The sequence below is a fragment of the Neomonachus schauinslandi genome, chromosome 8, assembly GCF_002201575.2.
Source record: "Neomonachus schauinslandi chromosome 8, ASM220157v2, whole genome shotgun sequence".
In the NCBI taxonomy this organism is placed as follows: Eukaryota; Metazoa; Chordata; class Mammalia; order Carnivora; family Phocidae; genus Neomonachus; species Neomonachus schauinslandi.
In genome coordinates, this window is record NC_058410.1 from 42,108,818 (window position 1) to 42,130,752 (window position 21,935).

Sequence of the window (21,935 nt, forward strand, 5' to 3'; positions counted from 1 at the left end):
TAAGTGCCCTTGAATACCAAGGCCAGAGTTCCATTTCAACCTTCTTGACCACTTCTTTCTAACCCTTGAAAATCCCTTAACAAGTGAAACAGTCTTTTCTTAAACAATTTTAAATAGAGCTATCTTGAGAGAACCAATGTTTGACCTTAAATTCATGCCAGGGCATGTATGACTGATAACAACTCTTTCCTTTGAAATAAAACCATTGTTTTTATTGATCAAGGTGTCTTGGACTGTTATAAGGATAATGCTCCTATACTATTTGAAGCTATATTCGTTCTACACAAATCCACTAATGGTTTGTTTGTTTTCACCGTTTGAGTCTATCCAGAAAATTTAGAATCTTTTCATGAGCTGTTTGACTCCCTTTAGACTACTGAAACAGCCAAACATGGACTGCAAAGGCTTTGTTCTGATAGCAGAGGCCATGGGCCACCAACTGAGGTAATCACCACCAAGCAATGCTATTGTTTTATTTTTGACTGGGAGATTGGGCTCTAAACTGAGAATCCAAGCACTGTTAGTTCTGGCAGTTAGATATCTTAGACTCCAATCTCTTTGTACCTCAGTTTATTTATTTTAAAACAGAACTAACATTCACTCTTACCTTATAAATCTGATTACAATCATTCCATAACAACATGGACATAAGGCAATCTGAAAATATGATTTAAGGAAGGAAATAGTTAAAGCAGCTAGATAGAAATGAATTCACTTACTTTACTATAGGGATACCCCAAAAGGAAAGAAAAGAAGGCAGGTAACCTGGTCTAATTTTCTTGTCTATAGGACCTCTGGGTAAATAAAGTAATGATATTTGCTAGGAGGAAGAGGGCTTATCTACAAAATGCCCATGGCAAAAGTCCCTGGATAAGTTTACTTACAGTAAATAGAAGACAAAATCTGCAAGACATGGCTCCCTGGAGAATGCCATGTAGACAATACAATTCTCTGGAGATATAAATCAGAGATGTGACGTAAATTAAGCTCTCTCTACTGTGTGAGGAACCCTGCAAGCCTCATTGAAAGACTTCATCTATTTTGGGCTAGAGGTATATGACCATGCAGGAAGAAAAGACCTAGGAGGGATTCTCAGTGTTCCATACCTGTCTCTGCTTCTTCTGAGCTATTTGATTACTAGTATCTTTAAACTTATTTAGTAAAGCCTGATGGATAAGATTCTGATTTGCATGTATTTGATTAGATGATACTATCTTAAGAGTTTGCTTAGTACCTAACATTGCTGTGGTGGTGATATGTATAAGATTTTTTCTTATGTAATTATAAGAATTTAAAATTTTATATGGATAGCATTTAAAATAAGTAGAGTTTTGACATAGAACTTCAAACTTAGGGTTACTCGTGGGTTTCTTTTGAGAGAAGTGTTTACATTATCTTCAAACTATCTTATATCTTGCAGAAATTTATTGAAATCCTGTACGTAATAGTTGCCTTCTCAGATTTTCTGTTCTGATTGAGATTTTTTCTACTTTTATAATATATTGTCATTTTACTGGATGTTGTGGTCGGTGGGGAATCTGTAAAAGGTAATATGTATAGTTAAAACATAATCTTTGTTTACTATTTTGAATACAGTTTTTAAAAGTCTAAGGAATAGATTGTTCTTTAAAGAATAATAAGAGTGTGATAAGTTGAAAGGGGAGAAGGCCATGTTAGAATACTTTAGTAATAATAATAATAATAATAATTGTGATTATTTTATATTTTCAGAGAAAAGTCCAAGATAATAATAACCATTTCTAGCCCTTACATAGTGCTTACTGTGTGCTAAGAAGAACTATCCTCAGGGCTTTACATGTATTACTTCATTATTCCTCACAACTGCCTTATGAGGTAGTGTTATTATTATTCCCATTTTATAGATGAGAACTGAGGCACTGAAAAGTTAGCACAAATTCACACAGTTAGTAATATAACAGAGAAGGGATTAAAATCTAGGAAGTCTGGTTCCAGAATTGATGCTTTTTACCCCATCTGATAAATTGACTATTTATTACAAGATTGAAATAAAATATTTTAATGAAATATCAATTGAAATAAAATGATATTTATATGAAGTACAGTTTAAAAAAAAACTTGGACCTCTTTTAGTGTTTAGGTATTCTTATATTATTTGTAAATAGGATAGTTCTTGTAGAGTGCTGAGTGTGAATTATCAACTGGGAATTCTCTAGAAACCAGAGTTTCAAAGTATTAACTTCTGAAGTTAGTCATGCTCCCAAATTCCTCCTTATGCACTAGTCTATCCATTTGTCTAGGTAGGGATGCAAGGTATAGACCGTCTTGTGATGAGTACAGGATAATGAGATTTTCACAGTGGCAGAGCCTAGTAGACTATATGGAGCTCTGAAAGGCTAAGGCTGCTCATGGCACTGCTCCTATGTTGGAGCTGTGGACCATGACAGAGACTGTGGGAGATGGTTAGAGATGGCACAGATGTTGAAAATAAAAGATCTATTACTATATCCATATCTATCATCTTTCTCTCTCTTTCTCTCTCTCATTTCCTCTTCCTTCCGAGTTTACTACAACCAAGTTAATTAACTACAACTGTGTGAAAATGACAAGAACAGTTTTTGGCATAGTAACTATCAAATAAGAGTCTACTCTTGTCTTTTTGATATTTCTTCCTACCCTCCATGTTTCTGGTCATATGCTGATAAAGGGAAAAAAGGGAGTAGGAGAGCCCCGTCAGAATTATGGGATAAAAAGTCCTTTTCCAGGTAGCAAAGTATCAAATATCAGATTGGCTTATCACCACCTTATATGGTGCTTTAACCTGGTGCTGATCATAATGTCACTGTGTAATGTCAATCAGTATTAGATCACCTCATCTTCCTGATGGAATACTCACCAACATGTCAATTCTGAAGAAGAGAGAGCCTCTGAGAAATGACAATCCATAGAGATCATGTGTGAGAGAAAGACTTATTTGATGCAGGTAAAGAGAAGACAGGTGGAGAACTAAAGATAAGTTGTTTACTTCTGATTAAATCTTTTAAAAGAATCACCTGGAAACAAAGAAAGGGAGGCACAAGGATATCAGAGATTAAAATGGTGACTGAAATAAGTGATTTCGACTTTGAATTTTCAGTAACATCACACCCATTACCTTGGCATTAGAAAATCTGATGTCACAAAGAGCAAGTGAATCACAATGAAATTTAATTTAATTTATGTTTCAAACTCTGTATTCAAGACCTCACCATTACAGAACTGTGGGTTATATTTTTAATAAATTGATAAACTGAATAATTAATAAATTCCTGTATTCAAAAGAGATTCTTTTACCTTTTGTCAATTACTTAGGGCATTTTTAACATGGGGAGCATTTAATTAGGAGGAATATAGCGGAATGCTCAAATTTAGTAGTATTTGGAGCACTATTCTTTGGATACTGTCCTTAGGCAAATACCAATTACTCTTGGTCTATCCTGGATGACCTGAGGGGACTGTAATCTCCTCAGGTAGTATGTTCCAAGTTGAATTCCTATGAGAACAGAATGTAGCTCAATATTTTAGTTTGTGGCTTGATTAAGGATTATTGCTGGAAAGTTCCATATAAAACATGTGTTCCATTTATTTCTTTCCTTCTCCTTTGCCTCTCTCTTTTCCTCCTCCTTTTCTTCACACTCCCTTTTCTTTATCCTCCTTTTCTTATAGACTGATCTATAGAAATCTTAGAGGCTGATCTATATCCCCCTTTTCTTATGACTGATCACCATTTATCTGTTCACAAGAGCTTTCCTCAATCCCAAAGTCATTTCCTCTGGGTCTTTTCAAATATTGACATAAATAAACTATATTCAAAGACGAATTGCTCTATGTCTTGTAAGCCAGACTGTATCTCCTATATATTTCTCCTTACTTTTTAGCACAATGACTTACATGTAGAAAGCACAAAATAATTTTCATATATAATTTTGGCTGACTCTACTATGATTTTTATGAATCAATCCACTACTTTCTATATGTTCAATGCTACCACTATCATAAAAGCAATCTCTGAATTTTGTGTAAAATACACAGATGCATTAAAATTCAATTTTGTCTTGGTCTTTAAAGATTAACTACTTAAAAAAAGAAACTTGGAACAGTTTCCTTTCTAATGCAACCAGTGGTGGGAAAATCACAGAATGATGTAAAGGGGAAAAGATAGTTCTTTATTTATTTCTATCCTGGAGTACATTTGGTTTGTCCATTCATCAGTTGTTGGAAATTTGGGCTGTTTCTATTTTTTAGCCTTTTTGAATAGTACTGCTATAAACATTCATGTGCAAGTTTTTGTGTGGACATATGTTTTTAATTCTCTTGGAGTAAATTCATGGAGTTTTCACCCTCAGAATAGTGATTAAATAACACCTGGCATTTTTTTGTACAAGTTTACAAAAATATATAATATTAATAAAATATAATTATTTGTACTGAAAAGAAGCTAAAACACAAGGCTATTTTCATTAAACTATACTAATATTCAAGTTAGAAAACAGAATTTTTACATACTAAGCAGACCAATGAAAATACAGCTTCCTTAGTTTTATGTAAAAAAAAAAAAAAAGATGAAACCCCCTCATATACTGAAAGAGAAAAAAAGTGTAACTGATTTTTCTTTTTTTTTTTTTAAGATTTTATTTATTTATTTGACAGAGAGAGACACAGCGAAAGAGGGAACACAAGCAGGGGGAGCAGAGAGGGAGAAGCAGGCTTCCTGCTGAGCAGGGAGCCCGATGCGGGGCTCGATCCCAGGACCCTGGGATCATGACCCGAGCCGAAGGCAGACGCTTAACGACTGAGCCACCCAGGCGCCCCAACATATTTTTAATTAAGTAAGATATGTTAATATCAAAACTGATTTATTACAAGATGTTCAATAAATAGACTTTCATGTTTTTATCATTTTAAGTGGACAAGAAGTGATTTATAGATGTATCAATTTCTAGATTTTGGCCAACAATTAAGATGGCAATCGTTATTTTAGTCGATATTTAGACATTATTCTTTTCCTTGGTAAATGTACATTACATGTTCCATAAAGAAGATAAAACTTCTGTATAAATAGTATATAATTTAAATTTGTATATTTTTAAAAAAAAGATTTTATTTATTTATTTATTTGACAGAGAGAGACACAGCGGGAGAGGGAACATAAGCAGGGGGAGTGGGAGAGGGAGAAGCAGGCCTCCCCGCCGAGCAGGGAGCCCGATGTGGGGCTCGATCCCAGGACACTGGGGAGCCGCTTAACCGACTGAGCCACCCAGGCGCCCCGAAAATGAACTATTTTAAGAGAAGGTGAACATCTTAGAAATGTAAATCCAAAGGATTTTAGTGCTGCAATATATAGAACAACCATTTCAAATCTGATTTTTGCATATTAAACAAAGCTGAATTAAGCAGACAGGTTACCAGTCTAAAATGACATCGCAGTGGAATAAAAATGCTGCATGCAATGAAAATCCTTGACAATTCATAGTAAAGGAGAATTGGTCAACATGATTAAAATTGTGAGATTTCTGGTAATTTTTTAAACTTTTAACTCTTGTGACTTTTATAATAGAAGAGTAAAACATTTTTTTAACTGTTTCCTTTTGAGCTGTTACAGTATTTGCCGAAGGACTAGCATTGCATTTATTATTAATTTGTCTCCAAAGCTCAGGGGGTAAGCCTGCAGAGACTAGAACTAAGTCTAGATGAGAACAATAAATAATAAATAACAACAATAATAATTTGCATTTTTCCAACATCCTCCAGCTGTGGAAGTCAAAGTGGCTCACAAACATTAAGCTTTGCAAGATTCCAGCGAGGGAGGCAAATAATGTTGTCCAGATGGGAAAAATAAAGAACTGAAAAGCTAGTGAAGGTCACACATAAGTTAATAACATGAATTCAGGAATATTCCCCATTGTCTCTCTCATCCAAAATTCTCTTCCCAACTTCACTAACATTTGATTGTATCCTTTTTATTTTTTTCAAATATCAAGAGTCTCACTTTAAAGGAAAAAAAATCTCTAAACCTGTTTGGCTCTTGAAATCACTGAGCTACATAGTTTGGAACATAGTTTTAAAATTTTATTTTGTTTATAATGTTCTATGTACCAGTTTTCATGGCTACTGAAATGTATAATACCATTATGTCCTACTTTGTGGGTGGTTAACTCTGAACTCAAAAGAAAACCAACTCTAGGAAATGATAGGTCACTTTTGCTATATTACTATTGACAATGAATTCAGCAGTTGTAAAGGTGCTGAAGCTGACAGGAACACAACTAAGTTAACCTTTAAAAGTTCAAGGAGACATGGAATAATCTAAATTTTTATTTATATGATGACTCTGCCTATGTATCAACTGACAACATTTATTTTGTGTTTCATACATTTCATATTCAGGTATTAATATTCTGAACTGGTTACATTTAAATGAAATAGTTTAAGTGGTTACTATATTCATACATTTTGGAATACCACTTATTTAGGGTGACGGGAGTTCTTAGTTTAGTTGACAACCTTTTTAAAAAAATTCTTTTATCTTGGATGTTGGGAATTAAACAGGAAATTAGTGTGCTTAAGTGTAAGGAACTATGGTTTGGGAAGTTAGAAATGTGAGTATCTTATTATGCAACTTATCCTTACAGATACATTCAATCTTTAACAACACAAATATAACAAGAAACTCTAAAAACTTCAAATAGATGGTGTCCTTTATGTGTTTTATAGATAGTTTAGCTAGTGAGCTAATTTAACTAGAACATGATTGCTATATGAGCTGATTAATTTATGACAATAAAAGATTCTATTCCATAATGAAGATCATCATAAACCCAGCCACTCACATGAGACATTTGGTGCTACGAGTCTAAGTGCATGAAGGGCTTTCATCAGACATTTCCCGCAATTGTGAAAACATAATTTGAGTCAGGCTCACCATCTTCCTATATCTGCTGTGTCTTTATTTTCTTCAAGGTAGAAAGTCATGATCACAGATTGACTTATTTCACTTAGCATAATACCCTCCAGTTCCATCCATGTCAATGTAAATGGTAAGTATTCATCTTTTCTGATGGCTGAGTAATATTCCATTGTATATGTGAACCACATCTTCTTTATCCATTCATCTGTTGAAGGACATCTCAGCTCCTTCCACAGTTTGGCTATAGTGGACATTGCTGCTATGAATATTGGGGTGCATGTGCTCCTTCTTTTCACTTCATCTGTATTTTGGAGTAAAAAAAAAGAGAAAGTTATGATCACAGATAGAGTAAATGTACATTTTTTAAAGGTGTTTCCCCCCCCAAGGACAAACAATGTGGAATTAAGTGGGGTTGGGGAAAAGATAATGTTTGATATCAAGGGCAGAGAGGTAAGATGATGCAAAGCAAGGGCTTTGGAATGGGTGAGAGAACTACAGATAGTTAAATAAGCAAAAGTAAAGGAAGCCAGCAAGAGTCCCTCTCGGCTCCCACATGCCCATTCTATTTAGTCTTCAACTTTTTTGCTAATGATGGAGGCTTTTTTCAAAGATTGATTTATTTATTTCAGAGAGAGAGTGAGAGAGGGCAGGCGGAGGCACAGAGGGAGACGGAAAGAGAATCTTTAAGCAGACTCCCCACTTAGTGCAAGGCCTGAGATCATAACCTGAGCCGAAGTCAAGAGTTGGACACCTAACTGATTGAACCACCCCACTGATGATGGAGTCTTAAATAAAATTTCAGAGAAAAAATAGCCTCTGAGATTGAATCACTTTTTTCTCCTTCTAATAAATACTAAAATATATATAAATTACTTTAAATTAATATATATGTTTCAGGTGTCTTTAGTTGCTTAAAGATTTTGATTTGGGATAGGAGACATGAATTTTTATGTTCTACTCTTTCTTGTCAATGGTAGCAAATATATGACAGGATTTTCTAGATACTTACCTGATACTAATCAAGGAAACAGAACAATATTCTCATAATGCCTACATACACACACACAGATATTCTCACAGCTTTAGCAATTAATGCATATCTAATTAAGAAAAATTGAAATAACAAGCACCTGTCAAACGAGATTGTGCAATATTTATAATTATATTGCACAATATCCAAAAAGACATCATAATATTTTCTAAATGGGTTTTAGCACTAACATTTCTAATAATTCCTAAAAATAAATCTCTAATTTCTTTAGACATCATTGATGTCTAGAGAATACTCAGTTTAAGTGGGATACTTCCCACTAAGTGTCAGTGTATAATGTCATTGATCTATCTAACTTAGGCTCCAGTTGAAAGTTAAACCATTTTCACTTCAGTGGGAACTTTTGCATACATGTTTCAGCAATGAAAACTTTTGACTTAGTTAAAATGTATTTAGTCATGTATTGTCACACACGTAACAAATTGGTAAACTAATCAGATATTGTTGAAAGTCAAGAAATGCTGCACAATGAAGCACAATGTTTTTAATGTATTTACAACATGAGGTAGATAATACATAGGCAGATAGATAAAAATATACATACTATATAAAGAACACAAATACTCATAAATGTGCAGATATCTGAAAAGCGAAAGGGAGATGTAACCTGAAGAAGTCAGCAGCTCTAGAATTCAGTTTTTGCAAGGTGTTTCTCTAATCTTCAATGTTGAGTAAGTGCAACACTATCCTATCTGAAATATTCATGGTGCTCATCAGAAATCTTTGACCACACACCTATTAATTGAGCTCACTCAGTGGAATTCACTTCTTTTTTTGTGTTTATGTCTCAGACTCTGAACATTCCTGTCCCTCTAAAAGCATGTCTTTTCTCCTGGACATAGCTATCTCATATTGATGACCAAGGCAGCTGCCCACTGAAATAATCACCACTGAGCTATTTTCTCTAGTTTACTGTGTCCAAATAACAGCACAGCAAGTAAGTCAATTTTCATACTGGGGTAATCCTCTCAAAAGCCATTATTTTTTTAATTATATAAAACTTGGAATCTGGTTGCCTTAAATGTTTTTGCATTATCTTTGATAAAATCACTTAAGTGATTTCCTGGTATATGTAAATCAACAAGTTAACTTATTTTTAAAAAATAAAAGAATCTATACCCAGGGAATATTGATTGACTTCTGTGGGTAACTTGAAAAGCAATTGAATTATCATCAGAAATCTGAAATCAAAAATCTGTTAATGTTTAGGTTTTGCTGATTCCCTAAGAATATTTTATTATACTGTCTTTTTTTTCCCTTAAAGATTTAATTTATTTGTTTGGCAGAGGGAGACACAGCAAGAGAAGGAACACAAGCAGGGGGAGTGGGAGAGGGAGAAGCAGGCCTCACGCTGAGCAGGGACCCCAATCAAGGGCTAAATCCCAAGACCCTGGGAGCATGCATGACCTGAGCCAAAGGCAGCTGCCTAAGGACTGAGCCATCCAGGCGCCCTTATCCCGTCTTAAAACACATGTTTCTGACCTGTTTTTTGACCTGTATTTTTAATTCATTATATAGCTGCTTTTTTGTTGCAAGATATAGATGAGTTAAAAAGACATTTTCACTGTAATGCCATTTTATTGAGTAATTCAATAGATATGTATTGATTTGTGTATATTCCCACTGAAAGACTGCTTTACTTTTTATGCCAGGCCTTATTTTGCTTATTACCAGGCTGATGGATCTGCCTAAGCAAGGGCCATGCTCATTTACCAGTCGGTGCCTTGACCTCAAAATGATAATGGCACCTTGAGGAAAGACATGAATCCTCAGATTTAGGAAAGCGGTTTCTTGCAGGTGGATTAAAGATAAGTAATGGATCCATTTCTATTATAATCTGTGGTCCTCAAACAATGTTAATATCTTATAATCAAGTACGAAGGAAACACAAGTTTCTAACCAATAGAAAACAATTAGACTGACAGCTAACGTCAAAATAACAATAAACATAATAGTAATTGTAATAATATAATTATTACAACAACAATAATTGCTAACAGCAAGAATATTAGAGTCCAGAAGATACTGGACTAAACGCACTGTGGAAAAATAATTATTAGTCTGGAATTACATGTCACTAAATTATTATTTAGTGATTATTATTCAAAAACGAGAATGAAATTAAGGTACTTAAGCAAGTAAAACAGCAGGCAAATTAACAATCACAAACCATTCATGAAAGAACTAATAGAAAATGTGCTTTTAGAAAAAAAAACTCAGGAGGAAGAGTAGGATGCAAAAGGGATTGTTGAACAAACACGTTGATAAACATGTCAGTAAATCTAAATAAGGATGTTTTGAATAATATAATCAGTGATTATGATGACTTTTGGGGATGCAAAAACAAAGTGAAATGAAAAATCTTGATAACATAAATAGGCTAGTGATTTGAATTAAACCATTCTAAGACTTTTTTGTTACTCTAGAGGAGAGTGGATGTCTAAGTTTCCGTTTCTTTTAGTAAAGTATGCAATCAAAAAAAAAATGTGACCATAACTACTAAATATCCTCATGTAGAATTTTTAACTTCTAAACCAGAAGTAGGCCAGACAGGAAAGGAAAAAGGAGGTAAAGAAAATGACTTGTAAGTGTAAAACACAGCACAAGATGGTAAATATACAGACAAATTTAGCAGTTATTATAACAACTCACAGATCATTCACTATATAAAAATCAGATTGAGAGAAAATAATCTTATTGTATGCAATTTAAAAAGACATATGCCTAAAGCCCAAAAGACCCAAAAGATGGATAAACAATTAGAATGAATCTTAGCCTGGATTCATTTCCTTTTACCTCACCTCTTATGCTTCTTTCCCCCACCCTAAGCTTCAGCCACTTGGAGCTCCTTTCTTTTCCCCAAAGACAGCTGATATATTCTATTCTCAAGGTCTTTCACTTGCTGTCCTCTCTGCCTAGAAAGCTATTTCTCCAGAACCTTCTTCACACTAGGTATCAGCTAGATATCATTTCTTCAGAGAGGCCTTCCCTGATCCATCCTACCTAGACTAGATTCCCTTGCATGCATTGTCTTTATTTTCTTTATAAAACTTATTACAATCTGTAATTCTACTACTTTTAAGTAATTTAAAATTCTAGTCCATAAGAAGACATAAAGGAAATGGAATCACTTGTTTTTTAAGACGTTTCCTCTGCAAGTGGCATATCACTTCTATTCATATCTGTTTGGCTGATACATACTTAATCGATCAATCACAACTAATAGCAAGAAGGCTAAGAAATGGAGACAATAGCTGATAATTTGCTCTACTAACTGTAGGGGGTTTATTATTAAAACTAAATAGGTAATAATTAATTATAGGGGTCAATTGATAGCATTTTTACTGCAAAATAAAAATATGAAGTATTTCTCTGTACTCTTCTACTCATGCCAAATAAACTAAGAAAAATGTTCAAGAACTTTTACACATTCTTCATCATGCCTTCCCACTTAAACATTAAAACTTGGTATTCTCTTAATTTCCTCTTTCTGCCCCAATCCTTATCTCTGCACCTAACTTCTAAGTTTTACCTAGGGTTTAATACTTCTAGTTTTGGTAAGTAAAACATTTTTACTGGTCCTGTGTCTAGTGCCAGGACTTTATTTTTACATGTGTTTGTCTTCCAAGTCCATCAGTATATTCATTTGCATTTTGGATATAGAAGTTTCTAGGTGGACTTAGGCTATGTCTTCACATTCTATATATCTATATCTTTGTTTTTTGTTGAGCGGTTTAACTAGTTTTCAATTTCAAAGAAACAGCACCAGATATTTATTTTGATAACTTTCTCCACTGTGTTTGTTTCTATTTTATTTGTTCCTGTTTATCACCTTCTCCTTCCTACTTTTTTGTTTTTACTCCCCTCTGCCCCAGCTTTTTGATGTAGAGTTTTAGAGCATTGATTTTATGCTTTCTTTCTTATGTATATCTATTTGTGCTATGTATTTACCTCTACTCACCTCTTTAGCTGCATTGCATACATTTTGATCTGTTGTATTTTCTTTATCATTTAGTTCAAAATAATTTCTATTGCCTTTTTCTTTTACCCGTGTGATTTTTTTAGAAGTGTATTATCAAGTTTGCATAATATTTGGAATCTTCTTAGATATCTGATATTTATCTATTTCAAATTTAATTGTATTGTGTTCTGATTTTAGTCCTTTTAAATTTATTGAGACCCGTATTATGGTTCAGCTTATGGTCTATCTTGGTAAACAAACTGTATATTTGTTTCTTTGTTTGTTCACTTTAAAGATTTTATTTCTTTACTTGGGAGAGAGAGAGCACCAGCAGGGGGATGGGCAGAGGGAGAGGGAGAAGCAGACTCCTTGCTGAGCAGGGAGCCTGATGTGGGGCTCGATCCCAGGACCCCAGGATCATGACCTGAGCTGAAGGCAGATGCTTAACCGACTAAACCACCCAGGAGCCTCACAAACTGTGTATTTTTAAAAAAAGCTTCATTCTGCAGTTGGTGAATGTAAAGTTTTGCAAATATCAATTATTTCATTGAAATAGTTGAAATGGTTGAAAATGATTTAAATTCTATAATTCTTTACTGGTTTTTTTTTTGTGTGTGTGTAGGTTTCCTAACAGTTATTTAGATGGATGTAAAATTTCTAAAATGATTGGGGAATTGATGATTTATCCTTTAAAATTTTTTTTTAAAGATTTTATTTATTTATTTGACAGAGAGAGACACAGCGAGAGAGGGAACACAAGCAGGGGGAGTGGGAGAGGGAGAAGCAGGCTTCCCGAGGAGCGGAGAGCCCGACGCGGGGCTCGATCCCAGGACCCCGGGATCATGACCAGAGCCGAAGGCAGACGCTTAATGACTGAGCCACCCAGGCGCCCCTATCCTTTAAATTTTTAATAAGTTTTATTTCTTAGAAAAATTTTAAATTTACAGAAAAATTGTGAAGATACTAGTTTCCATAGACACTATATCCAAATTATACTATTATTAACATTTTGTTTAATATGATATATTCTTGAAATATATTGACACATTATTATTAATTAAAGTCATACTTTATTCAGATATTCTTAGGTTTTAGTTACTCAATGTTCTTTTTGTGTCCCAGGATCCCATGCAGGATACCACATTGCATTAGTCATATGGACTCCTCTGGACATGTTCTCAGACTTCCCTTGTTTGTAATAACATTGAGAATTTTGAGGAGTACTGGTCAGGAATTTTGTAAAATGGTCATTAGTTTGGATTTGTTTTAGATATTTTTATATTTTATATATTTTATATGTAATGTATTTATAAGTACATATGTTTATAACATACACATATATATGTATATAAAATATATACACATATTATACACACACACACACACTCCTAAATTTAAAATCCAGAAGTATAAATTTCTTAGGGGGAAAAAAAAAACACAAGAAAAGAAGTCTTTGTGAAATTGGATAAGCAATAGACAAAACCATGAACTATAAAATGCCCTGGGAACCCAGGTTGAGTCCAGACTCCTCTGTCTGGGCTCTTTGGCCTGAAAGGTGGCATGTTTTTATACTAGAATTTCAGCAGCCGGTGCCTCCTCTCCTGTGACTGCAGCCCCCCTCAGAGTGAAGAGGCACAGTATTAGAGGAGGGCTTCACCCTGTGCCTACTGTGCTTCAGATTTTATCTCATCCAAATCCCTCCTCTTTGGTTTAGTCACTGGTGTCCTCTTGTGGTTGTTTGTAGATTATTTTTCCAGAATTTATAGTTACTTTTATTTACTTATTTATTATTTATTTATTTATTTTTAAAGATTTTATTTACTTACTTGACAGAGAGAGACACAGCGAGAGAGGGAACACAAGCAGGGGGAGCGGGAGAGGGAGAAGCAGGCTCCCCGCCGAGCAGGGAGCCCGATGCGGGGCTCGATTCCAGGACCCTGGGATCCTGACCTGAGCCGAAGGCAGACGCCCAACAACTGAGCCACCCAGGTGCCCAGAATTTATAGTTACTTTTAGAATAATATTTAGGGGACACCCACTCTTGGATGAGATCCAGTGCTGAGCTATGTCTCCTATGCCCTTCCAGAGAATAAATCAATTTGGAATTCTGTAGTGTTTAGGAAGTTTACTTACATTTTGGTATTGTCACAGGGAAGAAATTACATCATTGATACTTGGCTTTCCACTATCTTGCCAGTAGTTTTACTGCCCTCCAAGTCACTTAATCTTATATCACCATCCTGATTCCACACACATCGTGGAACTATACTCTGGAGCTTCAGGCTCCTGGCTCCTTTCAAGGAGAGAAGCTCCCAGGGCTAAATTTTTCTTCAAGTTTCAGCTTTCACTGGCCACTGTATTTTCCCAGGTCCACTGGAAATGAGAAAACAAAATAAGCCCCATCTGGATATAGATGATTCTCTAGGAATTGAAGATGTGTAACTTAATTAGGCAATGTCTTTCCTAGAGTAAATTTGGAAAAGCTATTAATCTCATATAGGTATAACAAATTTTGCCCTTCTGCCTTATTCAGTGACTCTGACTTTTCAGCAGACAGGTCTTGGGCATAATTTCTCCTATTTTCCCCTCTTTATATTATCCTCTTATCCAGAGGAGCATAGTTTGCTTCTGAGGTATAATCTCATTTCTTATATTAATCAGTTCAGTGATATCTATAGTTGGCTTAAATGTCCCATTCTTTTCAGGGAAAATAATACTATATTGAACACATTTCTTCCCTTTAGAATGTACAACACATGCAGTCTTATTTCCCTGACAATGATTAATAACAACTTTGTAACACTTAGTTTAGACTATCCAGACTGGTGAAAATTATTTTGACACATTTAACTATTCAGTACATAATTTTGTTTTTCAGATCCTGTTCATAAAGTTTGTTTCAAAATTTTTCCCTAAGTCACAACTCACAACTCCTTTCCAGCTTATCTGCTTTCGCTTTCTTCTTTTATGTATCTTCTGCTTTTATTATAGATAAGCACAATCTTTTTTCTGTCTCCAGCAAATCAAAATTTGTTTTTTTTCCTAGTGTATCTTTATTTGTAATTAACATGCTTAAGATAGGTCCTACCTAGAAACATGAAATTTATAACAATTGAGAAATTTTCTTTTTTCATAGAGAAAACAACCAAAGGACTCTGTGTCCTCTGTATATGTATACAATATATACAATATGTATATATTTTATATGATTGTTGATTTGAGTCAGTCAGAAGCAGTTCATGACATTTTAACTTATTGTGCTCACGTCTTTAACTCTGATGTCAAAATAAATGCTAGGTCAGTAATAGAGGCTTTTGCATCACGATGCTAAAGTTTGCTTTCAGTGATACCTGGACTTTTCCAGACCATGCTTTTGTAAAATTGTGTTTAGAGATATCTGGATCACATTATGGTAATCATGCCAGCATTGCACTTTTCAATTGAATATGGAATGCCTGCTTGTATTCCTGTAGTTGCTACTCTTTACAGCAAAACAATACAGTATAATGAACTTCAGTCCCAATTCACTGAAACACCAAATTATAATCAACTAAAATAATATAGAAAAATATAGCATTCTGAAAAAAAGAATGGTTTTTAAACCACTGAGGAAATGTTCAGACACAATTACTGAATGAATGCTATGACAGGGAAGTTGGCACTTATCTCAGTGTGGCTACAGATCTCCCAACTATCTTTGAAACAATGTCAGTGGCTGCCTTCTCTGGATTAGTATCAAAGGGTATATATTCAAGCATAATGAGAAAGCAATGATTGAAAAAAAAAAAACAACTTTAAATGATATCTAACTGAATAAATGTTGAACACAAGTAGATGATATAAATGATACCTACCAGGAAAACTTTCCATCAATGATAATCACTTATCTGAATTGTTTGCTCATTACCTACTAAATAATATTAAGTTGAATGCCCAATAAGAAAATGAGAAATAATGATCTCATAATGTTTAAATCATATAAACCAAACAGAACTTTGTCTTTTGAATTGTGAGTCTTATTATCATCGATCATTTCTCACAACCATTATGAACTCTTAGAGTTTGTGCCATTAAGGTGATTTAAGTTAGGGAGTCCTTCAGTGAGAGAATATTTAAGCTATATCAAACTATGTTTTGTACTGTTTTTATACAAATACAAAGAAAAGTAAGTTATGAAATGATACCAGTTTCTCATGGTTCTCTTAACTCCCCTGTGACGTCATAAGATTCTTTCAAGTGATCTTCCTTTTTATGCTTGCCCCTTAAATGATAATATTGTCTGGATTATATAATTGCGTTTCTTTTCCTTCTTCTGTAATAATATCTTTACAAAATTTCATTCACAAAAAAAAAAAGATTCAATTACTGCCAATGTATCTATCTTGCTTGAACTCTCTTTTGTAAAACAGACTTCATTTTTGATCGCCTCTAAGCTTTTTCACCTGCATGGCCTGTAGATATCTCAAAATTACGAAGTCAACTTGACTTCATTTTTTTTTCTCTCCCAATACAACTTAAACCAGGTCCTTTTTCTCTCAGTTATCCCATTTTAGTGAAGGTCACCACCATTCATCCAGTCACTGTCACTCAGTTATCAACCTGATTCTTTCTCCCTCATACCCAATTAGTAACAAATTCTGTCACTTTTATCTCTTAAATATCTCTTAAGTTATCTCTCTTTTTCCTATGTCCACCACCATTGTCTTGGTGCACTACTTTATCCTCTATCACCTGCACTATTGCAATCGAAAGGAAACTGTAACTATGCCAGTTCATTTATTTATATACCAAATATTCATGAGTACCCATGCTGTTTCAGATTTTGAACAAAGTCTGAGAATAAAATAAGGAAATGAACCCTGTACCTATTGTCAATACTGGAGTTTTCTATATGAAATAATAAGTAGGATTAACTGCCACATAGTAAAAGCCAGGCTTATCCCATTTAGGATCACTAATCACAATGACTTGACAAGATAGGTGTGATTATTAATCCCTTTTTTCAGGGGACATTAAATAGTGTTCTCTGTTTCAAAGATACTATTCAGACGCTTGTCTGTCTCCAGCACTTTTTTGCTTTTCCATTACATCACTCAAGCTCAAATTGCAGTGCTTTCCTATGACTTTGTACATTTGAACAAACCCTTGACACAGCCTGGAATAGGCTTCATTTCATTACATTGACCAATGTAATGACGAACTCTTCTTTGTTCTTCAAAGCTCAGCCTATGTGTTATGTACTCTAATTAGCCTCCCATGACTGCACCAGAAAATTTATATACATTCTTCTAAGTCTGCCCTAGCAACTTGAGCTTATACCTAGGGGAAAAAAAAAAAAAAAAGGAATCACAGTGCATTGCAATTATGTTCTTATTTGTCTAACTTTTGATACGGTAAACTCCAGGAAGGCAGAGGCATATACCCATTTATCTGTGAGTGTGGAGTAGATATGTAGTAAATTATTTCAACAGAACCTGAGCCAAGAAAGCTGTTCTAAAATGTACATTATCTGCTTTTGGCCACTCCATTGTGCCTCTCTGATCTCATTTCCTACCTCTTTCCTCAGCTCACTCAACCCAGCTACCTTAGTCTTGTTCTTCAAATAAATTCACTCCTTCTCCATTTATGGCCATCATACTTTTCTCACTGCCTAGAATATCCTTTTCTCATTTGTTTGCATGTTTTCTTTTTATCACTCATTCAGATATGTTCACATGTCTCTTTGTCAGAAAAACTTCTCTGAAGACCTTATATACTAGATCACACTCATGCTTGTCCCTTTCACCCTTATTTTGCTATAATTTTATTCCTAGAACTTATTATTATCTGGTATGGAGCATATTTATTTATTTTATATTTTTAGTTATTCTTTGCTTTTCCAAATAGAATGTAAGCCCCATGGGGCAGGGACATTGCCTCCTTGGTGCACTGCTTATTTCCAAAGTCTAGAAGAGAGTCTGCTACAAAGGAGACCCTCAGTAATATTTGTTCAAAGAATGTTGAATAAACATGCATGATAGACCGTGAACACACATTATACCATATACAGTTTGTTTTTTTTAAACATCACAAATATGATTTTTTATTTGTCACCATTAAATGTCTGACTTTTAAACAGATTCTTGGACTGGTGGCTCATATCCATCAGCTCGTTCAACTTTAGCACCGGTCTCATCCCCAGTAGCTTTTCCAGAACTACTACCTTCACCATGAAGCTCCATGTGCTTTCCCAATTCAAACTTGGGCTTCTTCAGCATTTTTACTTTTCTAACGAACACATCATGGAGTGGATAAATAGACTGACAAGCCTTTTCTATATCTTTTCCGATGCTGTCTGGAATCAATTTATTGACCACTTCTTTCAAGTCATTTGTTTGCACCTCTTGGGTCATGATTTCCATCATCTTTTTCCGAATTTGACGGACCTCTTGGTGCTGAGCATAAGAGGTCTTCTGAATCTGATTATTGCATTTTTTAGTAAAACCAACACAAAATAGACGAAGCAAATAACCATCGGTAGTCTTGACGTTAACATGAGCTTCAATCATGGTCTGCCATTTTTTGACCATGGAGCACATTTTGTCACGGGTAAGATCCATGCCATGGAAATTAGTCAGGCAGTTTTTGCCCTGAACATCCTCAGTAATTAGCTTGAATTTTCTTTTCTTTTTTTTTTTTTTTAAAGATTTTATTTATTTGACAGAGAGAGATATAGCGAGAGAGGGAACACAAGCAGCGGGAGTGGGAGAGGGAGAAGCAGGCTTCCCGCTGAGCAGGAAGCCTAATGTGGGGCTCGATCCCAGGACCCTGGGATCATGACCCGAGCCCAAGGCAGACGCTTAACGACTGAGCCACCCAGGCGCCCCTAGCTTGAATTTTCTAAACGCAACTTCATCGTTCTGCAAATCAGCAAGGCTCGCTTCAAAAACACGACCCTTGAGGCCATCAGATGCGATTTTGGTTCCTTGAGTTCTTGTGACTAATGTTTTTCCAATATTTCTTATATTGAACATAGCTGGTGCTTTCACATCATACCAATCTTTCTTAGAAAATGGATCAACCACTTTCTTCTTGGCTCCCTTTTTGCCCCCTTTTGTAAGGCGCTTGTTTTTGCCGACCGCCATGGCGCTGCTCAGGGAGCCAAAAGGCTATACCCTATACAGTTTATATGGAGGGCTCCACTGCCTTCATCTGCTGACATTATAGTGCTCCCTTATGTTTATCTGGCTTTTTTTAAAAAAGATTTTATTTATTTGAGAAAGAGAGAGCACATGAGAGGGGGGAGGGTCAGAGGGAGAAGCAGGCTCCCCGCGGAGCAGGGAGCCCGATGCGGGACTCGATCCAGGGACTCCAGGATCATGACCTGAGCCGAAGGCAGTCGCTTAACCAACTGAGCCCACCCAGGCACCCTGTTTATCCAGCTTTTGCAGATATTCCAGTATTTGCTCTCCCTCATTCTTCCACCCATATGTGCGATTCTCCTCTGAAAAGTAGGTACTTAGCTATGAGGTCCAGGAAAGCTTTCCTACAAGACCAAACGTGTTCATCTTATCATGGGCTATGAGGACTCAGTTTTACTCAAAAGACTGACTCAGTGGGAATTTCAGAGGAGGTGAAACATTAATAAAGGCCACTGAAAGAGCTGAAAGAAGGTAAGTCACACCTCTCTCTTATATTAACCAGATATCACACCAGAAGTAGCACTAAATTCAGAGAAAGGGGACATGGGGGAAGATTGTTAGGCTGCATGCTACCCTTTGGTCCTTGTTGATCTTCCTATAGAATATTCCTTCCTCAAAAATATTTATGATTCCAAAGCCCTTTGAAGTACAAACGTGCTGGGACCCCAAGCAGTGTTTTTTAAATCTATTTGTATGACCGGAGCTTTGATAGCCTTTAATTAAAAATAAAACAAAATAAAAATCTTTACAACTCTAAATGCTATAGAATTTATAATTTCAGTTTACTACTGATAATCATATACAGCCATTGTGTTTTTTGTTACATTTTAGCATGTGTCTTATTTACTTCACTAGATTATACTTCAGAAGGGAAAAATTTGCAGCTCAAACCTCCTTTGCCAGGTGCCTTATAGTCCAACAAATACAGTGACTTTATACCTTGTGCATCTCCTCCCAGGTGGTTTCTAATTCTACTTCTGGCATAAAGGAGTTGTCAGAAAAGTTTATGAATACAGCCTTGGGTTTACAATATTTTATTTAGTTCATGAAAAGGCCACACATTACTGTTTTTAAAGTAAATGTTTATAGCAACACATTTGTTAGTTAATCCAGTTGCCATTCTTGACAATTATATATAATTATCACTTAACCCTATCTATATCCTTTTCTCAATTGTTTGTAAACAGGTTTTGGTGATCCTTTATTTGTTTAAAATTATTTTTTGAGTTATATAACTATTCAGAGTGGACATAACTGCAAGTCACTTGGTCAGTTTCACAGAATAGTTAGCCTCTCTCTGATCTTTCCAGGAAAACAAATCCAATTCCGGATAGCCCCAAACAAATATCCTGTGGCACAAAATTACCTTCTTTTTGAACAGTGTCTCATGTTGGATGCTTCTTCAGGTACAGACCTGTAATAATTATAAGCAATGATCATCAACATATTTCTCCACATCTTAGACAATATTCTCTATTGATAACTACAACACAAATCGGTCATTAATAATAGATTGTCATAGTGCTCTTTGAATTGCCTTTGCTGGAACAACTAAAGAGATAGGTTACCACTTGGCAATACCATTTCATTCACCCTCCTGTTGTTAGCACTGTGTAGATGAGGTTTTTTGTTTTTTGGGTTTTTTTGAGTTCTAAAATGTTGGGTGAGATAAAAGGAGGCTGACAGAGCTTCTTTGTGATAAAACAAATGCAACACATAGATCCTCTACAATAGATACAATGCTGAAAGCAAAGATGAATAGCCCACATATATAACTCTATCTCAAATGTATATCATGGCACAATGCAGTACCATGATTGAGAGACTTCACTCAGGAGAGAGAAATGACAGAGGGGACAGTGAAAGTACTGGTCTATCCTTGGTGATAACTTCCCCTGGAGCAAGTAGAACTCACATGAGGGAGCCTTCCTCTAAAACACAGCACCTTCTCTTTGCAGCCAGAGCTGGAGAGCACTAATCATGCTGGGTTGAAAAGCATTCACACTGGCTGCTTTCTTTTTGTTCCTGAAAGTGCTGTTCGTTTTGCTCCACAAGCAATGAATTCCCTCGACTTGATTTACAAGGAAAATCTAAGTGCCTAAAATTGTCTGAGTACTAAAAAATAAAAATAAAAAAAATGAATAAAACTAACTTGTCTTTTCTGATTTCAAAAAATCTTTTTACTTGGCATAAAAAAAAAAAAAAGATGCCTCAGAAATCTATTTTGTTTGTCAAGGGTGGATACAGTTTTTAAATGTTTCAAAACAGCTGTTTTCATTTTTGTTAAAAAATAAAAGAAAAAAGCTTAATCATGGAGGCCTGATACAACAGAATCACTCCTTGCCTCCTCCATGTTCACATGCACACCTGGGTACACTGGAAGATCTGTTAGAGACTTGAAATAAAGTCTAGGTTGAAAGTAACATATATACATGGACCATTCTAATTTCCTGTTCACCACTACTTGGTTCCCTATGATGGATCTAGAAATTGACATTTTATGGAAACAGTTTTATGGACATTTAGGTAATGTCCTAAAAAATATGCCCTGCATTTTTCCAGGCTTGCTGACCATTCTTTGTATGATATTGGATCATTCTTGGGAGATCTCCTGTACCATAATGACCATTTTCTATCCACAATGAATATCATATTTTAAATATAGTGAAAATAGTATCACAAAAGAAATGTCATTTGCAAATATCTTCTCCCATTCTGTAGATTGCCTTTTTGTTTTATTGATTGTTTCCTTCACTGTGCAGAAGCTTTTTATTTTTATGGAGTCCCAATAGTTTGTTTTTGCTTTTGTTTTCCTTG

General features: G+C 35.1%; 1 protein-coding gene across 3 annotated transcripts; it reads right to left on the reverse strand.

Annotated features, from left to right (window-relative positions):
• Nucleotides 1-17,996: 17,996 nt before the first annotated feature.
• Nucleotides 17,997-19,069, reverse strand: LOC110583360 (40S ribosomal protein S3a-like). Of its 3 annotated transcripts, none has more exons than XM_044917378.1 (2): nucleotides 18,821-19,069; nucleotides 17,997-18,352 (listed from the first exon to the last, which is right to left on the reverse strand). In XM_044917378.1, exons 1-2 carry the CDS (start codon nucleotides 19,059-19,061, stop codon nucleotides 18,048-18,050), a joined length of 546 nt encoding a protein of 181 aa, XP_044773313.1. In that variant the 5' UTR covers nucleotides 19,062-19,069; the 3' UTR covers nucleotides 17,997-18,047. The 3 variants fall into 3 exon arrangements, with proteins under 3 accessions (XP_044773313.1, XP_021549101.1, XP_044773312.1); XM_021693426.2 differs by having other exon boundaries at nucleotides 17,997-18,594; nucleotides 18,814-19,069; XM_044917377.1 differs by having other exon boundaries at nucleotides 17,997-18,587; nucleotides 18,801-19,069.
• Nucleotides 19,070-21,935: the final 2,866 nt, after the last annotated feature.